Source organism: Camelus ferus, chromosome 23 (genome assembly GCF_009834535.1).
Source record: "Camelus ferus isolate YT-003-E chromosome 23, BCGSAC_Cfer_1.0, whole genome shotgun sequence".
In the NCBI taxonomy this organism is placed as follows: domain Eukaryota; kingdom Metazoa; phylum Chordata; class Mammalia; order Artiodactyla; family Camelidae; genus Camelus; species Camelus ferus.
Window position 1 is genome coordinate 10,416,106 of NC_045718.1, and position 24,205 is coordinate 10,440,310.

The 24,205-nt window shown below is 40.7% G+C and overlaps 1 protein-coding gene across 9 annotated transcripts in view; it reads left to right on the top strand.

Moving 5' to 3' along the window:
- Nucleotides 1-24,205, top strand: part of NEK7 (NIMA related kinase 7) — a 129,818-nt gene that overhangs the window by 63,842 nt on the left and 41,771 nt on the right. For 7 of the 9 annotated variants that reach the window (XM_032466815.1, XM_032466814.1, XM_032466816.1 and 4 more), the window contains 3 exons: nucleotides 1,060-1,200; nucleotides 7,785-7,847; nucleotides 9,325-9,435. In XM_032466815.1, coding sequence (XP_032322706.1) covers nucleotides 1,060-1,200; nucleotides 7,785-7,847; nucleotides 9,325-9,435 — 315 coding nt within the window. The remainder of the gene's footprint in view (nucleotides 1-1,059; nucleotides 1,201-7,784; nucleotides 7,848-9,324; nucleotides 9,436-24,205) is intronic. The other 2 variants (XM_032466818.1, XM_032466817.1) reach the window with 1 other exon arrangement.

Here is a 24,205-nt window from a genome sequence, read left to right on the forward strand (position 1 = left end):
TTCCCTGGGTGTAGGTAGTAACCCCAGTAGTAGAAAGGGTCCGACTGCAGTGGGTGTTGAGTTAATGTTTATCCTGCGACTGGTTGAATGAATGAATGAGTCCATAAACAATGGGTGATATGTGTGAGATGTTGAGTTTTGCCTCAAAATGGGAATGGGTGCTGTGCTCCCTCCACACCCTGTAATTATTTCTCTCCCAGCACCGCTGAGAGCCTCTTCCATGTACCTGGGCCATCTCTGTCAGAGCAGACGCATCTCCCATGCACCTGTTTCCCTAGCAGCTGGTACAGCGCCTGGCACTTAGGAAGTACTGAAAAGTGTTAGTTTTAAAAAGAAATGACTTTGTCCGCAAACAATAGAAAAAATTGTTTAAAAATGTAATTATGTACTAAGTGAAAGAAGCCAGTCTGAAAAGCTCCATCCTGTAAGAGTCTTAACTATGCAACGTTCTGGAGGAAGTGAAAAGCCCAGTGTGTGCGTGGGGGGGTGATGAAAGGGCAGGGCACAGGATTTTCAGAGCAGACTCTGGTACCATTGTTGTGGACACACGTCGTGATACGTGTGTCCAGACCCAGAGAGTGCACACACCTAGTGTGAACAGTGGACTCGGGGTGGTGGTGGCATGTCGGTGGCACGGGCCCATTCTGGTGGGGGCGCTGATCCTGGGAAACCAGTGCATCTGTGGGTTCAGGGTGTGTCGGGAGTCTCTGTGCCTTCCTCGTAGTTTTGCTGTGAACCTTAGAAGTGCCTTAAAAAAAAGTAAGTCTTTTTTAAAAAAAAGTGATGAGGAGGTGGTAAACTCTCCTGCTGCTGGAACTGTTCTTGGCAGAAGTTAAATAATTTTCAGGAAGTTGAGAAGATTTTCATGCATTAGGTGGCAGATTGGACTAAATGAATGTATGTGTGTATTTTTTTATATATGTGAATGGTTCAGTAAATACATGTCGGATGAATGGATGTCTGCAGGTTTACCATAGGAATCACCTGCTTATGTGAAAACAATCCACGATTGTGTGTACACTGTGTGACTGAAAACTTTTCTGACTTTTTTAATTACAGAAGGCCTTACGACCCGATATGGGCTATAATACGTTAGCCAACTTTCGAATAGAAAAAAAAATTGGTCGCGGGCAATTTAGTGAAGTTTACAGAGCAGCCTGTCTCTTGGATGGAGTTCCAGTAGCTTTAAAAAAAGTGCAGGTAAGATGACTTTAATTATCTAAATCAGTGTAAAATTGTACTGTGTGAATAGTGAATAGAGAAAAGTATGTCCTGAGTGATTGGGTGATGACAGTCTGAAGTTGAGAATGATGGGAAAGAATAAAAATTGTGCTTTAAAAGCTGGAATTGAGTGTAGGACATGGTGGAAATTCATGTTTGGTTTTAATATTACTTTTAAAATTTCACTGGCTTTGTTTACCCAGATTGAATAACGAGTGGAATGACCTTAGAAAAGCTGTCACAGCTCTAGATTTGGGGAGGCGGATCTGAGTTGTCACCACTGCTCCAGCTGGACATGTGAGCGGGAGCGGTGTCCCCCGCCAGGCCCAGTGGCCGTGGGCCCCGCGGGAGGGGAGCCGACTTAGAGCCTGCGCTGCCTGAGGGTGGCGCGCGGCCGGCAGGGCTCGGGGAGGGCGGGGAGGGCGGGGATGAAGGTTGCAGAGAGAACCACACTGTAAATAAAGGAAAACTGGAGTGAACTTTATTTTCTGGAAAATTACAAAAAAAAAAATGAAGTTGGTAAAATGAGAGGATTGCGGTCCTGCTGAAAACCGCGTGCTGCGTCTGTGCGGTTCTGGAGTCAGCCTTGCGCAGCGGCGCGCACTCCTTCCGCTTGTCCTCGGGTGCGTGTGTCTTTCTCCCGCTCCTCTCGTTACCGACCAGGAGTCTCTGGCTCCATAATCTGTAGAAACTGATAAGAGGGCAGAGGAGGGACCCCGGGAGGCTTTACTGGGGCTCGTGCTGCAGCAGAAAGGGGCGAGGACAAGGAGCAGGTGCCCTTGCTTGCTCCCTGGGGGGTCCGGGGGTGGGGGATCTGGAATGAGGGTGGGGGTGGGGCGATGGGGTGGGGGTTGGGGGTGGCTTAGGTGGTCGCCACCCCCCTGCTGCTGCTGTGCCCAGGGGTCACAGTAACCACCCCCCCCCCCCCAGGCCACCGCTGCTCCCCACACCTCCGAAGTGGCAGTTGGATCTTTGGTCTTTTTGTATCTTACTTGTTCATCACTAGGCCCCACCGCACAGGCACGCAATTCTTTTCAGTCCCTTCCAGTTTCTGTGTGTTCTGTTGCTCAGTCGGGTGCAAGCATTGCAGCCTAGAGTCCCAGGTCCCAGGTCCCAGGTCCCAGCCTGTCCCCGCTGACCAAGTCCTGCCCCCGCCCCTGTGGACTCGTCCCGCTGAGCCAGAGTCCCGGGCGACTCACTGCCCTGGGAGTCTAGAAAGTCTCCATCCACCTGCCCTCTGGTCCAGAAAGCCCTTGCCTTTCTGCCTCAGAGTGTGCTTGACAGTTTTCCTTACCTTTTTCAGGGAAGGTGGTTTTGTTCACACCGGCCTGTGGGCTTCCCGTTTTACTCTGCAGCCCTGGGTTCTTTTCTTGGTTGAGACCTGTGGAACCTCAGTGTCCTCTTACAAGTATATATAATATATAAACTTGGTAAAGGACCAGTATATTTGTGACAGCCATTACAGAGATGAACAGTTTTCACTTACATCTTTAAGGAAACAGTAAATATTTATGAAAGGTTTATGGGCATATGTGTTAGATGTGAAGAATCTCTGGTCTGCACCGCTCAGCTCGCAAAGTAAAACATCAAAAGTAACTTGATGCACGCCTGCCTCTCCCTTCCCTGTCCTGAATTGTGTGTTGATCATTCCTTTCTTTTTCTTTGGAGCTTTCCCCTCTTCTATCTGTGTACATTTCTGAGTAAATCTGTTTAATGTAGTCACGTGCTGGTGCGTGTGGCGGTTCTTTATTCTTTGTGCATATTATACACACAGTGCGCGCATATGCGTGTGTGTCTAGGATTCGTTTACATGTGTCTGGTGCTCAGTTTTTGTTACGTCTGCCTGCTGTTTAAGTTGTGCACAGCTGTTTGCTGTTACAAACAGCACTTCCATGGTGTTCACACGTGTGTTTCCTGGAGCACATGTGCAAGAACGTCCCTGCTTGTGTGCCTGAGAAGGAAAGTGATGAGCGCAGGGATGCGTGGTTGGCGCTGTGAGTTAGTACCAAGTTACCCTACACTTGCACCCTTTGACCACCTCACCTGCAGCATGTGAGGGTGGCCGTCTTCCCTCTCGCCACACGCCACTTTTAGTAAGAAAATACAGCCTAAAATGCAAGTATTAGTGTTATGACACAGATGGCTTTAAGAATGATTATTTCCTTACAAAAGAACTCTTTGATCCATTTTTAAAAGGTATCGAATTCTGCAGAGTATCTCTGGGCACCACAGTGGGGAAGAAGAAACTACTGATTCTGTTCCTACCCCCTCGGGGAGAGAGGTATCTAGAGCAAGTAACTGCTGAACCCTGGGCGTGGCTTCCTGATGTAAATAGTTGGTGGAATGGGGATGTCAGTTGGAGCTGTTGGAGTTGGTGGAATTGAGCGTAAGCCAGGCTGTCGAGGCGAGACCGGGTTCTGGGGAACGTTGAAACCAGGAACAGGAGTTTGAATAGGAGGAGAGTAAGGACTCACCATGGATTCTCCAGGGGGGTAATAATCTGCCAAATTGGTTATTTTCAAAATAAAGTACCAGCGGAACACACAGCACGGACCAGAGAGAAGACAGCTGCTGGTCTGCGGCAGGGCGGGGTTGGGGGTTGCTGAGAAACTGGCCGGAGGCCCCTGCGGCCTCCCTAGCCCCCTCCTCCACTCTGAGTGTGGACAGAGGCAGAGTGCTGTTCTCATGTGGTTGCATTTTAAATCACAGAGCCTTGTCTTTCGAAGTGACTTAGAAAGAAAAGAAGGGAAGAAAGGAGGGAGGGAGGGAGGAAGAACAGAAGCTCTTCCAGGCCTCTTATAACTCCGTCTGTATCGTTTCATGTTGCCCGTACATTTCTTCCCTTTGATGGACATTGGAATGGACCTGAGTTAATCTGCCCAGTTGTGGTTCCGGTCTGTGCCGGGTAGATGTGTGCCCCTCCAGCTGCCCCCATCCCCCACGTGATAACCCTCGGACACGTGTTGCCCTGCTGTGCCAAGTTCAGTTTGCCCTCTTGGGTTTTGCTGTTCCTCTGTGCTTTTTAGTGTAGATGTTGGGATATCTTCTAATTTATGCAAGAGAGAAATGGTGTTGCAAAGATATTCTTAGCTTATTTAATTAGGAGACAGTCTCTTAAACCTTTAAGAGGAGAAATATATTTGCATTTCAGAGCTGTTACTGATTTTTGTGATGTATGGCACTTGTGCTGAGCAGTAAAGACCATGGTTCTTCCTTTTAAAAAGCCATCTCTGCAGCTTAGTGGGAAAATGTTTACTAAAACATTGTTGACCAGACACTTCTTTTCTGAAGACTCCTAGCACCTCTTCAGAAACTCCATAAAGAATCAGATACTGGATTTCCTAGTGAGACTTGTTATTTTAGGGCTGTGTTACCTTTCTAAAGGGCTGTGTCACTGTTCCCAGCGCTTCTAGAATCTGCCCTCGATAGGCTGGTTGAGTTCATGTGTTGAAAGTCTGCGTTTATAACTCACTTCTCTGCTCACAAATCTTTCATGAGACTCTCGAGAAGCAGCGCCCAGACTCCTCAGCTCAGTTCTCAAGGCACTGCTCCGCCTTGTCCCCCAAGTCCAGGGTCACGGCTCTGCGGCCTGTAAGCACTGGTGATGCCCTGGGCGTTCGCTGCTAGCCGTGTCGGGGGTAGAGAGCGTGGGCCGGACACACGGCCCTCCGGGACGGAGAGCCCACGGTGCCCGGCTGCGCTCCCCAGTCTTTAGGGAAATTCACTCGCATCCCACCATGATTCCTTTGCCACAATTAAGATGTGACTACTGTGACAGTTTCGAAATTCTACCTGCAGATACACTTCCCTGTCTCCCTGCTTCCCTCCCTCAGCTCCCTCAGCTCATGCCTGCAGTGTCACTGGTCACCTGGGCTCCGCGGTCAGTGCGGGAGGCTAGGGAGGAAGAGAAACAGAGTGAGGGACTCGTGGGACTCAGCTCTCCTCTCTCTCCCGTGCTTCCACCCCGTCCTGGTCTTCTACAGCCGCTCTCCCGCCCTCTCTGAACTCTGACTGAAGGTCTGGCTTCAACGGTTGACTTTCTTGGGACTTTGTCAGCTCTCCGAGCAGTGCTGGCATTTCCCCTTCAGACACCACCCCCTACCCCGTCTTGCTTGTCCCCAGTCATTGTTCCTCTTCTCAGAGTTTTGGTAAAATTGGAAGACGATCAAAGAAGACATTTTAAAGATTCAGAGAATATCAAGAATTTATCAGCCAGTACTTGCCAAAACACTACTGCTAACTTTGTTCTTAGCAAGTATAAAATCAGTTTAAAAATTCAAAGAAACTTTGGTAGAATTGGAAAAAGATGCTTTCTGAAGACTAGCTTGTAAGTAGTTAATGGAAAATATTTTTACAAAATCCAGATTTTTTTCTGTATATATTGCCTTATCTTGCTCATGAAGTCAGACAGCTTTGAATCTATGTCTGGGAATGATTATCTAAAGATTCAGCTTTTATTTTTGTCTTGACATGATGGCTAAGAGAAAAAGCAAGATACTTGTGAATTTCCAATGAAATGTTTTTGGTTCAGAATTTAGTTTTGCCTTAAATGGCCACCAGTGCTTCTTTCCTCAGTGTTTGAGAAGTGACTTCATATTGAGATTCAGTTAAAAATAAAAGTTAATTTGTAATTGTAAATTAATTTAACTATAAGTTGAATTAAAGATTCGTGATTTCTATGTGGCACACTTCTGTCTTGGTATTTTGTGTCCAGGGAGGAGTTCCTAAAACTATCATAACATATCTTATTCTCATCTTGCTCGCTGTCTTCTGTGTTTTAATGTTTTTCCCATCATAGAGACATTGATTACTGGGAGGTTAGTTTTACATATGTCTCCAAGTTGGTGATTTTTTCATTTTAATCACTCATACCAGAATTGTCCTTTGTGGCCTTAAATTTTCCAGGAATTCCTTCAAGGTCCAAGACCCCAAATTTCTTTGAGTTATCCCAAGTGCCCTGTGAGCGGTAGTTCCCAAGAGTTGACGTCCTCCTTCACGAGTCAGCGAGTCAGTTACTTCTCTTGCCTCGTTGGTTTTTAAGCATAAGTGGTGTGTGTGTGTTTGTGTGTTTGTGTGTTTGTGTGTGTGTGTGTTGTGTGTGTGTATTTCATACTGGTAACTAACATCAAGTTCAAAACTTTCTGTTGATGTAAATATTGGCCATTGTTGTTTAACTTGCTGTACAGCAACACCATTTTTCTGGCATCTTTTGGCAGTTTGGAGAATGAGGGGCTATTCTATGTGAAATTGTTGAAGTTTACTGCTTTCAGTAGTGAACTTTTCATTTTTACCTACTTCTGTGAGGAGCCTTGTGAGGGGCATTACACTGTCCTGCAGGTGTAAGTCAAGTGCGGGGCCCCTGCCAGTCCCCCTCCCTCCCGGCAGCCCCCCCTCCCCCCCAACCCTGAGGCCCTCACGTCAGTCTGCGCAGCAGCGCCTGCGGCCGGCTCGGGTCCGGTTCTCGGGCCCTGTCTGCAGCCTGCCTCAGGATGGTGTGCGTCCTGAGGGCGGCAGGCTGCTTCCTTACTTGTGTGCATAATGAAACCTAATAATAGGTTGACATTCAGCACAGTTTTGTGAGTGATGGAAGAGCAGGGGCAGGAACACGTTATCCTCAGTTTATGCTTGGAGTATTGACTTATTAAGGTATTTTCTGCAGTATTTAGCATATTGCTTTTTTATTTACTTTTCCACACACTTGAACCATTGAGACACTTCTTTGTTTTCAGAGACATACTAAAGAGCCCTTTGATTATATTATTTATTTTCATGTTTTTTACAGTTGATCAGCGTTCCTCAACTTTGCCTTTATTATCACCTCCAAGGAGCCTTTTTGGACATTTTTTCCTAATCAGCCCACCCATGCAATTTGAACTCCATAGATATGATATACCTGTTTATGTGTTATATGTAAATCTGTGCTTAAAAAGAGCAAGACTTTGTCAGCCCTCTCTCCGAAGAACCAATTTTCACCGCTTTGGAGTGGTAGCCCCCTCAAGGATGCGTGCATTAGATCTTTCAGACCCAGTCTGAGCATATACATTGATGGTCAGCGGTTGAGGGCTTGGACGTGTCTAGGTTCCAGAGGGACAACCTGGAGGATGACCTCTGGCAGCTCCATCAGTTAGCTGTGTGAACTTTAGCTCCCTAAGCCTGCTTCTCTTCATCTGTGAAGTGGGGACGCTGCTAATACTGTCCTCATAAGGATTAAGTGAGAATTCAGTGAGTAAGTTCATGCAGTGTACTTAGCACGTTGTTCAGTATTTTAACTATTGATTAGATTAACATATCACAATCTCACAACTTCCATTCTGCTCTGTTTGAACTTAAGACTTCGTATATCCAGCTATTCTCTTTTTCCATTTTTAACGTTTTGGATGGAAGAATGTAAGCGCTAGTGGTGGCGTGAGATTAAACACCTAAGGCCTCACAGCTTCTCAGAGCTGATTGGGAAGAGCACTTCCTAGTGTGTGTGATGGTGTGTGACGTGTTGCAGTGGACTCACATGCTAGCTTGAACCATAGGTTGCTATTTTATTAAGTAATTCTGGATTCTGTTTTTAGATATTTGATTTAATGGATGCCAAAGCCCGTGCTGATTGTATCAAAGAAATAGATCTCCTTAAGGTAAATAACAAATGTACTGTTGACTGTTTTGAACATAACTGAATATGTAAATAAAAGTGATTTATTAAAATATCATACTTATAAGCAAAAAGATTTTTGAGACATAACATAGGCCACACTGATTTCAGATAACATTATATAAATTTGAAGTCAGAATATTGAAGAATGCAGTTACCTTTTGAATTCATTATAAAATAATTTAAATGGAACATTTGGTAGGATTAGCTTTTTTTCCCCATTTCAAACTAGGAAATTAATCAAAAAGACATAAAACATTGAAGAAAGTTTTTCTTGACAATCCCAGTTAGACATGTTCTAAATGTTAAGTAATATAAATGCATATTAGTGTTATCACAAGATGTGATATATTGAGAATGTGGACTGAATCAAATGGCTCCCATTTTAAAAATAATATTTCTGTATCTTTTTCCCAGATTTAGAAAGGATGATGTAAAGAGAATGTCGGAATTATCTTTTCAGTTTCTCATCCACTCAGAGAATATGACTGAAATTTTAGTTATCTTCATACTACATTTATTGTAGTGAAATTTCTTTTGAGAAATATATTTTTAATTTTTAGATAAGACTTGGTTTTTTATGCCAATTTTGTTTGTGCCTGAAATGAATCAGATTTATTCAAAAAGATAAGAGTAAGATAAAAATGAACCATGCTTTCCACTTTTCTGTAAGTTGTAGTTATTTCTTGGTACATGAAGTCATTGCTTTAATAAACCTTTGTTAGAGAAATACTATATCATCATAGAAAATGTGGGGGGAAAACCTGTAAGTATAAAGAAGAGAAGAAAATCATGCACATACTCGCTAGGGTAATTCTTGAGTAAGTTTCTTTGAGAAACTGTTTTATATGTTAACTCACTTAAAGATTAAACAAAAAGATTGTAAATGTGTATAGATTGATGCGTATATTTCTGAAATTTTTCTTAGGATTTTATGAATCAACTGCATAGATAAATTCAGACTATTTGTATTATTTGATGTAAAAGCTGTATTTAGATACAATATAGTAGATGCTAGATTTTTACCACTGGTTGGAGTTATCCTTGGCTCAGCCTTAACGTCAAAGTAAGAGTGAAAAGGGATACTTCATTTGCCATTGAGTGCCCTTAAATGACAGTTACCATTTTGAAGGATATACTTTTTGACATTTGGTGATTTAATTCTGTCTTTTTTACACATATGTGTATATTTATTGGGCAGAGCAATACTTTTTAAAATTTTAAGTGCGTAATTTATTATTTCTAGTAAAGAATATTAAAATTCATTGTTATCTAGTTTTACTTTCAATAACTATAATACTTGTTTAAAAATTCACTAGGTTAAAGAAAAATACAGTCATATTAAGATTTCTGTAACTTGAAAGGCATTTTAACTAAGTTTATTCTTAAGTTATGAAACTGTAAGTGACTCTTGGGAATTCACAGTAAGAAAATTTTTGGTGCCTGTTTTTTTTCCTCAGCAACTCAACCACCCAAATGTAATTAAATATTATGCGTCATTCATTGAGGATAATGAACTAAACATAGTTTTGGAACTAGCAGATGCTGGTGACCTATCCAGAATGATAAAGGTAAGTTGTTTTTTTTTTAAACTAAAGATTTGTTTTTTCTAATAGAGTTGTATGTTAAACGTTTAGGCTTGTGAGATTCCTTAAAGACCTCAGAATGTTGCTTAACATGTAGTAGGCGTGTAATAAATGGTAGGCAGAGTGATGGTCTGATTATGAGGCCGGTTTGCCTGGGGAGGTTGATGCTGGTCCACTTAGACGTATGAACACTCCAGCACCAGCCTGGAAGTAGACCGAGGACTTGTCTTCTGTAAGCTGAAGCTGACTTCACCCAGCAGATCACCCTTGATCCTGCATCTCTGGACAGCAGGCACGGGGCGGAGGGAGGTGCTGGAGCAGTCTGACCTGGGCTGCCCCTGCTTTGGGAGGGAGTCATGGAAGGAGAAAGTGGGCCTTGAATTCAGACTTGTGCATCCAACCCCGATTCAACGACTTAAAAGTTGATTAACTTTCTTTTCTAAGGGCACATTCATTGTGTTTAAGTTCAGCCACAAATTATAGGAACCCCCCCCAAAAAAAAACTAGCCTAAAAACTGCTTATCCTTGGGCTTAACTTCGTAACCTGCTTCACTTCTTCTGTGTGCCACATCTCCTCCAAAACAAAGTAAGAAGGGAACCTGTTTCCTAGGGTTATTTTAAATGATTGATTGATTGATACTTGCTAAGAGCTTAGAAGAGTGCCTCCCACTTAGTAAGGCTATGTAAATGGAAGCTGTCGCCATATTATTAATGTTATGTGTATTTTTCTGCTACATAAAATTCTGGGGCTAATATGGCAGTTCTGATCTCAGATTCTCAGAGACCAGGCCTGATTACAGCTGGTCTGGACGTATTTGCTGCTGTATCCAAGGCACATCCCCGGACGCTGGCCACACAGCGTTCCAACCTGCTAGCCAGAATTTAGTCCGGATCGTGTCCACCTGCAAGGGAGGCTGGCGCCTCTAGTCTTCATCTGTCTGTCAGGTGCCAGCTAGACTCCATTACTCTGGAAGATGAGTTCAGCAGTCTGGAAGTCAGTGAAGGCCAACAAGATGAAAAGCAAGGGCTGTGAATTGTGAGCTTGCTTGCCGGAGCAAGGGAGTCGACCACTGCCGTGTGCGTGTTGGCAGAGATCTCAGGCGGATGGAAGAGCAGGAAATATTTTTAGTGGGTAGAAGGGGAGGCTTCAGGTTGGAGGCCGCAGGCATGAAGGAGCTGTGGGCAAGCTCACTAATCCTCCCCCATGAGCTGGCGTTCTCTGGTTGGTCCTAAGTTGGAAGCGGGGACAAAAATTGGGGAAGCTGTCAGTTACCAACCAAGTCCTGGCCATTCTGGCTGATTGTTACGGAAGTTACTGGATCACCACTAGTGAGAGCAGCCCGGCCTCCTGCAAGTCTGACGGAGCAGAGCAGGCTGGCTTCCCAGGCAGTTTGTGAAAGATAAAAGGCTGGCTTCCTGGTCGGCTTGCTGAGGCCGGTGGCTCAAAGCTCTGTTTTTATACATGGTCTGGCCGTTGTCTGTCTGTGTATTCAGTCTCTCAGGAGATACTGGGGCACAGCCAGTCATCTCCTGCCTGCAGTTACTGTAAGGGGTTTTTAAAAACAGTGCTAGGTGCGTTATAGGCATTATCTTGTTTACTCTTCACAAGGATCCTGGGAGGTGATTTTGACACTTAGAGAAGATCATTACTAGTAAATAGAAAAACTGGTATTTGAAATTAGGCTCGTCTGATGCAAAAATCCATGCATTTTACTTTAGTGGCCCCTAAAGATTTTTGTATCACAAAACTTCTTTGAAAAATCAAATAAAACCCTTGACCTTCTTCCAGGAAAATGCTGGTGCGTACACAATTTGCATTCTATTACAAGCCTTTGCAGGCTCTCTGATTAAGGCGTTTGTGGGTTGGCTAGCGTCAGTTAAGAAGGTTAAGAACCCTGCTCTCTAGTGTGAGTTCAGCGTCAGCCACTTCAACTCTTATGTCACATAACTTCTCTTAGGCTCAGTTTCCTCATCTGTAAGATGGAGACAGTTTAGGAATTGCTTTTTAAATGATAAAAACACTGCATAAAAGGAAGGAGTATCCTTTCACAGAATGCTATCAAGCTGACTCTGTTTATGTTTAAAGTCCCATGTAAGATGACTCACTTGTAATCAGCTATCTGACTTTCTGTTGTAGGGACTTCCCACCAGTGGCACAAACAGCTAACCACCAACAAAATGTGTCTTTGCAAATTAATTAACAATTTTTAAAAATACAGTATTAATTTTAAAAAGAAATGCAAATGAGGGGAGGTTATAGCTAGAGTGGTAGAGCATATGCTTAGCATACAGGAGGTCCTGGGTTCAATCTCCTAATTACCTTCCCCCCAAAAAATAAAAACTAAAAATTAAAAAAAATGCAAATACACAAATGCAGAATTTTACGAAACAGCTATCTGTCAAGATGAGACATATAAAAGCAAGTGTAAATAATCCTTGCCAGAGGGACAATGAATGTAAAATTCTCGGCTGAGACCTTTCTTTAGGTATAAGAGCTATTTAATTGCTTATAGTGGAAGGAAAAGAGGGCAGACCCCCATGGGGAAGTACCTCAAATCCCTGCTGAAGGCAGGTAAAGGAAACCGCTTCAGTTATAAAGTCTTGCTGTCGATGGAGAAGTTGATGGTTTAGGATTTTGATTTTAGGGTTTCTCGCTCTCTCTCCATCGGGTTTGCTTTCTTTGCTGCTCCTACGTCACACTTAGGGCGCTGTGCCTGGGCAGACGCCAGGGCGCCTGGAGGAGGGCGCCGCTGACCCTTCCCTGCCTGGGAAAACTGGCGCAAGGCCAGGGTGCCTCCAGAAGCCCTGTGACCTCCATCCCCAGCAGATTCAGATTTCCCCAGCCAGTGACGGAGGAAAAATTTGTCAGTGTGATCTTATATTTACTGTGGTGATGAACTCAGCTTCCTGTTTAAACAGACTTGCTGTCCATTGACATCATCAAGGAAATTTTTTATCAGCTGCCCCAGTGGCCCCAGTAAGATTCAGAACAACAGAATTCTGTTTGGTAACAAGTAGTAACTTGCCATTATAGAATTGATGGCTGTACCCTTAAAACACCCTGGGGGCTTCTGACTAAATTTAAAGGTATCTATCATGTAAAAGACTATTTAAGGCACTTTTTTTTTTTTTTTTTAATAAAAGGTGTCAGCTGATTCCTAGTGAGTTGGAAGCTTCTAGAGCAGCTTACTGTGCTTTGGTAGGGCACTGGGGCGGCTCCTCTGTGAAGGGTTAGTGACATCAGTCCTCCCTCTCCAGGAGGCTTTATCGTGTACGCCTTTAATGACCTGGTCCTTTACCATCAGTCTGCCGAGTCAAGACGTAAGACATTCCGGGTCTGGCTTTCCCGATCCTCTTGGAGCCTGCACTTACAGACCTTGCAGTAGTCTCAGCATATCGGCCGTCACAGCAAGTTCTCCCAGTACCCAGAGTAGAGAGTTTGACCAAGCAGTTTCACTTGGGTGGAATAGCCTCATTTCCTGGCTGCATTCACATATGTCTCCTGCAGTGTGGTGTTTTAGACCTGACCAAATACCCAGTTATATTGGGAGGGAGTGATGAATTTTAATCACTTGGAAGGATCTGACCTGTGAGAACCCTTCTGGCCCTTCATCTAATAGGATTAATATGATCACAGATGGATGCGTTTTAACAGAACACAGAGTTAATGGCTTTTCTCTCTGTTGACTTAGTAAGCTTAATGTTTGTAATTTTTTTAATATAAGGTGTCTCTGGTTTTCTCAAGTGATGAAGATCCTTAACTGTCCGCCTGCATTCCCATCCGCCAGAGGTGACCACTGACTTGCACGTGCAGAACCCTTCCCGACTTCATTTTGTACCTTTACACTCAGACACACACAAATAAAAGAACATATACTGGTGTGTGTGTTCTTTCTCAGACACAGCACAGTGTACTTAGTGATTGCTTTATTGAGAGACACTTGCACTGTTTCCATTGTTTTTAATTCTTATAGAGAAAGCTCCAGGACCAGGCCTTGTATGTTTCAGTACAACAGCATCACACACACTCTATTCAATAGACAGTTACATCCATTTCTGTAAATAATGTTGCTGGGTGATAGGGTATGTGCACCTTAAGCCATAACAGATACTGCCAAATTATTCTTTCAAATAAATATACCAATTTGTGGCCTTTCAAAACAGCACTCTTTAATTTATTTATTGGATATTTACCTCATGCTGTATTCATGGTTCATGCCTTCTTGAAACTCATTGTCTAGTGGGACCAAGAGGCATTTAACTAAAACTCATAGGAAACTGTATAACTGGAGTTGTAATAAGTTTTATAAAGGAATAAGAGGGTCTAATTGTAGTTTGTAACAGGACGGCCAAACCCTTCCTGGGAACTCTGAGGGCAATAGAAGGTGGTGCTACATGACCTTGAGTTAGCTACTTCATCTTAATGATTGAGATTCTGTTTCCTTATCTGTGAAATTGGGTTAATACCTGCCGTGGAGTGTCATTATGAGGGCTAAATGATAAATATGTATGTATATATGTATTCTATTTTTATAGGGATATATACAAATATATGCACACACACATGTAATTATATGTGCCTCTCTGAATATATTCCATCTATCCGACAGCTGCTAGAATGTTCTTATTTCACTTCCTTTATCTCCCCTGTTCCAGGGGCCCGTCGGTAAACAATGGTAGTGGTATAACATGATCTTTTCCTGATACAGGAAGGGTTTTTTTTTTTTGCCCTAAGATTCTAAAATTGTTTTCTAAACACTCTAATTTGTGCTAAAAGCTGTTCTTTATAGAAGAGACTACATTACGAAAAAATCATAGGAACTTCTTTTAGGAAGGAATGTGGCAGTGACTTAATGCTTATAAAGGACAGCAGTAGATACTTGGATTCTGAGGAACGTGCTTCATGCCTTTATAGTGAGTAATGTTACAGATCATTGTTCATCTCAGTAATACATTTCACTGTCTCAACTCTTCAGCTTAATTGGGGTAGAAGAGGAAATACAGCTCCTGGTCTGTATTCCAGAAATGAACCTCTGGATAGCGTTGCATCAAAGATTTTTACAAGTAAATAATTAATTGGTTTAGAGCAGGCTGACAAATATAATTAAGTAATTTATAGTTGAAATATTCAGTATTTCTCTAATTAGTGACAGAGGAATACCTGAGGCTGTGGTCAAATGAAATACTTCCCAGATGAGTTTTAGGATAAAAGGAAATCCAGAATTTTTCATCATATATTTCTTTATCAACAGTAATCAGAAATTTAAAGAAAAAGACTCTTAGAAAAGTTAGGTTACAGTTTATCAATTTGTGATATATATGCTATATATTTTCTTTATTGTACCCTAAATTGGACCAGTACATATTCCATTTTGTAGGATGCCTTATTAATCCTGTTTATTTCACTCTTCTGTTGCCAAGAAACATATTTGGTGTTGGAGACTTAGTGTAGAGGTGATGAGAGATTAATCTCAGAAATATATTAACAAGAGCTTTGTTTATTTTAATTTGTCAATAGAAATATTGCTAAAATATTTTTAAAATCTTCATAGCCCATTTTGCTAAAATACGGTTTATTGACTGAACTATTTATAAGTTCCTATGTTTATAATGACCCATTAGAAAGTCAATTTGAGAAAGGTAGAAGAAAATACAAGTGCATGTATTTAGCACTATATTTTTTAAAAGCTATATTTTACTGAAATACCAGTAAAACAAAATATAACCCAATGCAATAAATCTCTTGAGGGGAAACTTAGAAGTTTGTTGTCTGCCAAAAAATTGTCATACCACACCACACTGGCTAAGAGAGAAGTGAATATTATTCTTACAAATCTTTCATAGTGAAATATGCGATATAAATAATTTAAATGGGTATCTATTTTGTGCCAAGAGTTTGGCACAATTTCAAATAATTAGTTAAGTGCCCCCCCATTTTATTGAGATGTAATTGGGATACATCACTGTATAAGTTTAAGGGGTGCAGCATAATGGTTTGCCTTACATATAATATATTGTGAAATGAATATTGAAGCAAGTTTAGTTCACATCCATATTCTCATATAAAATATACATAAATAAACCTACAATAAAAAGAAAATGCAAAAAAAGAAAAAAAGTTTTTTTTTCCCTTGTGGTGAGGACTTTTAGGAGTTAGTCCCTTAACAGCTCTCCACTGTATCGTACAGCAGTGTTGACTGTAGCCTTCATGCTGTACGTGGCATCTCGAGTACTTACTTACCTTTTTTGTTTGTTTGTTTTTTGGGGGGAGATAACTAGGCTTATTTATGTATTTTTCATTTTATTTTATTGATTTTTTTAAAGTGGAAGTACTGAGGTTTGAACCCAGGACCTTAGCCAGAGCATGCTAAGCACAAACTCTACACTGAGCTATCCCCTCCCCCCCTATTTATCTTACTGCTGGAAGTTTGTACCTTTTGACCACTGTCCTCCAGTTCCTCCTGCCTCCTTCCCTCTTCCTCTGATAGCTAGAAATTGAATCTCTTTTTTCTATGAGATTTGTGTGTTTTAGATTCCACATGTAAGGGACACCATACAATATTTCTCTTTCTCTCTCTGACTTATTTCACTTTGCATAATGCCCTCAAGTCCATCCATATTTTTGCAAATGGCAGAATTTTCTCATTTTTATGGCTGAATAATATTCCACTGTATATATGCCACAACTTCTTTATCCATTCATTCATCAGTGGACACTTAGTTTGCTTCCATATCTTGGCTATTGTAAATAATGCTGCAGTGAAGGTGGGGGGCAGATATCTTTTTGAGTTAGTGTTTTTGTTTCCTTTGGATAGATACCCAGAAGTGGAATTGCTAGATCATATGGTAGTCCTATTTTTAATTTTTGAGGGTCCTCTATACTCTTTTCCATAGTGGCTGCACCAGTATACAGTCTCACCAGTGGTGCAGAAGTGTTCCTTTTCTCCATATCCTTGCCACCGTTTATCTCTTGACTTTTTTTTTTTTTAATGGCCATTCTAACAGGCATGAAGTGATATATCTCAGTGTATGTTTGATTTGCATTTCCCTAATGGCTAATGATGTTGAGCATCTTTTCACGTACCTGTTGGCTATTCATATATCTTCTTTGGAAAAATGTCTACTCAGGTCTTTTGCCTACTGGTTAATTGGATTATTTGTGGGTTTTTGCTGTTGAGTTATATGAGTTCTTTGTATATTTTGGATATTAACCCCTCATCAGCTATTTTGTTTGCAAATATTTTTTTCTATTCTGTAGGTTGTCTTTTCACTTTGTTGATGTTTCTTTTGCTGTGCAGAGGCTCTTTATTTGATGTAGTCCTACTTGTGTATTTTTTTATTTCGTTGCTTATGCTTTAGGTGTCATATCCAAAATGTCATTGCCAAGACCCATGCCAGGTTGCTTTTTTCCTGTGTTTTCTTCTAGGATTTTCATGGTTGCTGGCCTCACACTTAAATCTTTAATTCATTTCAAGTTAACTTTTGTGAGTGATGTAAAATAAGGGTCTAATTTTATTCTTTTACATGTGGATGTCCAATTTTCCCAGCACCAATTATTGAAGAGACTGAATTATTGAATGCTCCCTTGTCAAATATTAGTTGACTGTAAGTGCTGGGGTTTATTTCTGAGCTCTTGATTCTGTTCCATTGATCTGTGTGTCTGTTTTTATGCCAGTACTGTTCTGTTTTGATTACTGCAACTTTGTAGTATAGTTTGAAATCAGGACGTATGATGCCTTCTGCTTTGTCCTTCTTTCTCAGGATTGCTTTGGCTATTTGGGGGTCTTTTGTGGCTCTATATAAATTTTAAAATTTCTGTAAATTCTTCTTTAAAAAATGCCACTGGGATCATAATAGGGATTGTGTTGAATCTATAGATGCCTTTTGGTAGTACTGATACTTTAATATTAATTTTTCCGATCATGAACATGGGATTCTTTTCCATTTATTTGTGTCTTTTATTAGTTTCATCAATATCTAGTAGTTTTCTGAGTAAAGATTTTTCACCTTCTTGGTTAAGTTTACTCCTAAGTACTTTATTGTTTTTGATGCTACTGTAAATGAAATTGTTTTTATTTTATTATTATTCTTTATTTCTTTTGTAGATAATTCATTATTACTCAGTAGTATAGAAATGCTGCTGATTTTTGTATGTTAATTTTATATTCTGCAGCTCTACTGAATTTGTTGATTAGAACTAACAGTTTTTAGTGGGGTGTTGAGGATTTTGTATGTATAAAATCATGTCAGCTTCACACAGAGACAATTTTTCTTCTTCCTACCCAGTTCTGATGCCTTTTATTTGTTTATTTTCTTGCCTGATTGCTGGGGAAGGTTCTCCCTGTGCTGTGGTATCAGGGGTGGGGAGCGTGGGCATCCTTGTCTTGTTCCTGAGCTAGGCTGTCTCCTCCTGCTGTCTCTTCCTACTAATATTTTGAGATGTAGGACTGTTTTCTTGGATTGTCAGCTTTGTATTTTCTACATCGTTACCACCTGTGTGTCTTTCCTTTTAAATTTGGTAGGCACCTTAAGAGTCTTTTTTAGAGACATAGCGTTAATTTTTTATATTGACTTTTACTGTGTTTAGCCATGCACTTTGTGTTAGTTTTTTATTGCTAATTACCACAAACTTAGCAGCTTAAAACAACAAAAATTTAGTATTTCACAGTTTTGGAGGGTCAGTGACTTCACATAGTGGTTAGTGAGTTCTCTGCTCAGGGTCTCAGAATTGATCTTATCTGAGGTTTGGGGTTTTCTTTCCTGTTCACTGACTGTTGGGAGAATTCAGTTCCTTGTGTTTGTGTGACTGAAGTCCCCGCTCTCCTGCTTGCCAAGGGGCGCCGACCCCTGGTCCTCGAGCCTGCCTGCTCTTCCTGCCACACGGCCTCTCCACAGCCTGGCAGTTTGCTCCCTCGGGGCCCCAGGAGAGTCTCTGGCTTTGAATCTCTCTGACTTCTTTGACGGGTTTACCCGACTGGGTCATGTCTACCCAAGATAATTTCCTGCTTTCCAAAAGCAGCCTGTTTAGAACCTTGATTACATCTGCACATCCTTCCTGCCACACAGAAAACAGAACGTGGGGCTGCTAGTTCATCATATGCACACCTAGCTCACACTCAAGGTTGGGGGCGGTTCCCAGAACCAGAGAATTTTGAGGGGTGAGATGTGTCTTAGAATTCTGCTTACCACAGACTTTGATAAGTTAGCGAAAATATCAACAATGTTTTGGAGATAATTATTATCTTCAAATATTATAACTTGTAAATCTTGTTCACCTTCTTGGTGTGGTTGTTTTTCACATTTGCAGACATGTTTTTATTTGTACTTACCCAAATTTAGAGGCTGTACTGGAAATAAAATCACTTTGAAATGTCTTTTACAGTCTTGACCTTTGGATCCTTAAAGCAATAAAATCTTCCCAGCAGTGCCATCTGTCTCTGCTCACCCTGATTTACAGTTACTGGGAGACGTGCACTTTCCGTCTCAGCACAAAGTGTGCAGCCCAAGCCGGGCAGTGGTGAGACCTGCCCGTAATGCCAAATGCGGTCTGTTTCCTGCCGAACTGAGCCTCTTGTGTAAGATCGTTGTCTGCCGTATACTGTATATGACTTTAGAATCATTCAGAAGTCTTAGGGTTACAAGTGAGTGTCTGTAACTGAAAAACCACACAGAATTGCACCTGTGGACGTAGGCTGCCGCACACACATGCACACCTCTGTGCATGCACGTAGGTTTGTGTCTCTGTGACATGTACATGCAGGTGTGTCATACAGCAGCGTTTTTATAGAAGCAGTGTTACTGATAAAATACCACTTGGGTTTTCTTTCACACCTAAGAAGTCTGGTAGCAGTATTTCACTTTATTAAAGTCCCTAAGTAGTGTCGAACTTAGAGTGTCGAAAATGATGTCCCATCGTGACCAGTATGGAGCTCCGTGAGCATAATGAAACAGTGATGGGTAAGCTTTGAACTGTGTTTACCTGGGAAAAGTTAAAACATAACTTTCAAGGAACTTTCTGCTCCTTTTATTTGAAGTTTAATATGGACTGAAAGCTGCCTTTTGAAACCCATTTACCACCCTAAGCTGCAGGTCTGTGGACAGTCGAGTAGGGAGAAGAGGTCCAGCCCCTGCCCCATTATTTTTCATTCAGATTTCTACCGGGAGATTGTTTTCCTTGTTCATTAAGGATATTGAAATATCTTTCCAGCTGTCTCACTGCTGTCTGGTTTAACATAACCAGAAAGAGTTCATTTAAGAGGCAGTGTTTCCGTTTATCTTCGTGACCGTCTGTGTCTTCCTGAAGGCTGGCTCTCTGCTTTGCTGTCTCACCCCCCGTCTCTAGTGCGCTAATGCAGCAGAGAAAACATCGCCAGTATTTCCAAAGGATTTTCCCTTCAGTTTTAGGAACATGGAGGCTCCCCTTAAGAATTATCTGCATGGCAGCAACACAGACATCATTCCCTGTAGTAGTTCTGGTGCATTCTTATGTTTTTCACTGATTTTCAAAAAACTCCTGAGTCTCCTTGATATTGATGTACCAACTCTCAGAGGGCAGCTTTTGGGGGGGAAGAACATTGTGACGTTGTAGGAGCTTATTTTTCTTGTTTGTTGAATAACTTTCTCTTTTTTCCCCTGGGGTTTAATTGCTCAGAAAAATAATCTTTATCTGTTTCATATTTTATACCATAAAATAAAATAAAATTTCCACTCCCATTATTAGCTATGCAGTTTTGCTTTGTGGAATGAATAGATTATGTTGATATTCTATTAAACTATTATCTAGAAACAGCTGAGTACTCTCAGCAGGTTTTTCAAACATTATAGGGAAGGAAGACTAGTAGGTCTTGGATGGGAAATATTTGATCAAAGGGGATAAAATGAGACTCAGGTGATAAGTATTTTTAGTGAGCTCCTGGCCGCCAGGCCCATTCTACTCACATCTTCTAAAGCACTTTTAAGGTGCCTGAATGCAAATTAGCATTACAGACCCAAGTCCTACTTGAGGCGTAACTATTTTATGCGTTTATGTAATTCCCCAAATTGTCTGCAGCAAGTGCTTGTACGGTTTAGTCTGTTGAGACCTGCTTATACCCTCACAGGGAAAGTGTTTCCAGAGAAAGATCGATGTATAATAAAAATCACACTTAGAACTGTCAAGTTATACTTTCAGAAGTGTTCTATCTTTTCCATCACCCAATCTCTATAAATTTAATTCTTTGAAATAACCATTGCAAAATGTAGTCTTATGAAAATACATTGTGATCGCAGAAATGTTTGGGAACACAACATCCTTTCTGATGATAAACGTCACGAAGCGCTCTGACTACCTGTCATCTCATGTGGCGACCGGATATAGTATTAACGGGACCTGTGGGGATCTTTGAGATATTGTTAGTTTTTTCCCTTGTTTCTGTTAACTGGAGATTTAAAGACAGGACATACCAGTAAAATTTATTATTTTTAAGTGTGAAAAATAGTGCCCATCAGACATTCATAATTACAGATAACTGAGATGGTAGCACCATAGTGGTGGGGACCACACAGATCATCCCCAAACTCTGCTCAGTATAGTGAGGACACTGAGGCCCAGCAAGATTAAGTGATTTGTTCAAGGTCACACAGCCATGCCTGTCAAGCCTCACCATCAGGTCTGTTATTAAAAGGTGACTGTGGATTATGTGTGTGGCACATTAAGCACTTGCCAGCACTCCCGAGCAGGAAGTGTTTCCTCGTGTTGAACATGAACGACTCCCTCTGGTCAGACGTATGGAAGGGATGGAGCAGCTGGTGCCTGCAGCTCCGGTTCTCCTTACCTTCGTCGTTTCTCATTATTTAATTATCATTTCTCCTAATCTTCTTCAGAGATGACTTGTCTGCCAGGATTGTATTTGTTGTTGTTTTTTTGGTTCTGTTTGTAACTACAGCAGCGCACTTCCAAAGGATGCTTGGTGTATGGTTGCCAGGACCAGCTACATAATTGTGGGTCCCCTTGTTAACAAATGATGAAGGATTTCTAGATGGCAGAACAGAGCATCACACCAAGTCACGCCTGCGTGACTGTCCAGGCTGCAAGCCCATGAAGCCGGCCCGGTGGTTCTGGATGTTTTGTCTGAAACTTTCTTCTTTAAAGATTAACATATCAAACTATGGACTCAAATGTTTTGATACACTATGGAGATTAATTTTTTAATCAAAGAAGAAGATAATTTTCTTTTTTGTGTGCACGTATATATGTATATATTTATTGAGGTATATTCAGTTTACAATGTTGTGTCAATTTCTGATGTACAGTGTAATGCTTCAGTCATACAAAGAGAAAGAAAAATAACAAATGATACCACTTATATGTGAAATCTAAAAAAAAAGGACAAACTTATTTACAAAACAGAATTTCCTGTTTTCTTTGTGGCCGAGTTTATGCTGGTTAGTATCACTGACACTTCCCGAGATTTCTGGAGGAGGAATGCCAGAATCGCAAAACATAGAAACGAGAAATGTGTGTTCTGCGTGGAGCAGAGGTGTCTAGATTCAGGCACCAGGTGACCCAGCTGAGTCCAAAAACTGGTACTTGATAATCAGTATCCACCGTGTAATTCGGTTTGGGCGTTTAATTTGTAGGAGGATGTTTGACAATTAAAAAAAAAAAAGTGATGTGACTATTTCCCAAAAATCTTGGAATGGAAGCAGCTTGCATCAGCTAGCCTCTTCTATATTAATACACACGACTTCAGTGACCCTGCACGTGTGCTTTACCAGATATGCTGAATTTCACAAGTGAGGATAAGCTATAATCTGATGTTTGTATATACATTTTATATGTACACCGACTAGCTTTTTGTTATGTCTATTTTGTGATGTGAATAATGTTCAGTGTTTTTTTTGAATAATGTTGATGGAGGTAGAAAATATGCTTCTAAAATAAACAACACTTGAAGCTTTGCATGGAAAAAAGATGAACCTACTTTAAAAGAAGACTAAATAAAAATTCTGTCCAAGTGGTCAGGTATACCTCAGTGCTGATTTCTGCATTTTCATGACTTTTTAGATATTTTATTTTCAGATGTAAAAAGTTTAATTTCTATTTTATAATATATAGTAAAAATGCCATATCCCATGTTTTTTTCACATAAATCTTTATTGATACCAACCTTTAAAAAATTATTGCTTTATTAGAAACTTATCACATGACAAGTAAATGTATATTTTTTATTTCTGTATGTTGGCATTAGGTTTTTTTTTTTTTTTTTTCTGAATCTAGACCTGAATATGTGGGGCTGTCTTTTTTTTTCAGAGAAAAATTGGATTTTTGCACAGTAGTGCCATTTGACTAGATAATTAACTTAAAAGATGTGTATATATTAGAATAAGTTAAGAGAAAGTTGTTCTTTTTTTTAATACTGTGGCATTATGAAATTTTCTCCTTTGTAGTGCTAACATACATTTTACCAGTAGTAAAAAGAATTCAAATTTTCACTGCCTTTTCCCTGTTCATTCTCTTTTTAAGAGATGGCCAACAGTGCCACCATCAGAACAGAAAGGCTTGTCTCATCATAAGCATTGGTTTTCTCAAAAAAGCCTCTACTCAAGGATGGTTGGAAAACAGCATATGTTTAAACAGACACATAAAAAATATTGGGAGCTACCAATGACATAATGAAACTGCTTTTGATCAAATCAAATTCATAAAATCATTCTTCGAAAACGTGTTGCTAATTTGGATACTTACATTTTGCCAAGTCGTTCTGTCTAGGTAGCCGTGTATTGATACAGTCTATTGTTACCATCTTTATTTTGTTGATAGAAACAATCTGAGAGAAGAATATGAAGACAGGAAAACAATCAGGCCATCTTGGCCGGTTCACGACTTCCATTTTGAGGACAGTTTTTTCATTCTGCCCTTTCCTTCATATGTGATTTATTTTTTAATGATGGGACTTTAAACTGTGAAGTTAATTATAATTATGATGATTTCAGAATCTATATTAAAGCATAAAATTTTTCTTTCATGGTCTGATACTTACATGATATGGTGTATTTATTTTTGACTGGAAAGCAACCTGGTCCCCATCTTGTGTTGACATCAAACAGTCTTCTGATATGCTAATCCAGTGTCAGGGAGAGACAGGCTTGATTTGGACTCATTCCAAGTCTGAGAGAAAATTATGTGTAAGAGCTGATTTTGCAGCTCTGCCCCCACAGAATGAAAACTGATGCCGACACAGCCTGCAATTAATAAGACTTAATATCGAAACATGATATGGGAGGTTTCCACCATTTCAGTAATAGCCCTGATTTGCTTTTTAATTACCTGGTCACCTTATTGTTACTTGGTTTTTGCTACTAATATAATAGCCATTGAAATTGCCAGTAAATTCATTTCCATAGTGTGTGTTACAGGAAAGATTAACCAAAAGTTACTCACCTTTCCTTAAAGCTTTATCCTTTGGTGTATTGAGTGCATGTGAGACAGTAGATCTGATCCTTTGCTGGGGATGAAGGAGGGAGGCAGCAGACTGCCCCTTTTTGCTTTTCCTTTCAGCTGCCTTCACCTGCTCACAAGGGTGGAAACTGAGCCCGTTGTTTTGCTGAAATGGCTGAAGTACCATATTCGGTAACCCAGAAATCAAATTAGTAAAACTTCCAAAAATGCAGATAAAATACATTAAAGCACATCTTTAAATGTTGATATCTGTCTGTCTGTCTGTCTATCTATCAATAATAAAGTTAAAATTATCTGATGCAGTACTTCATTTTG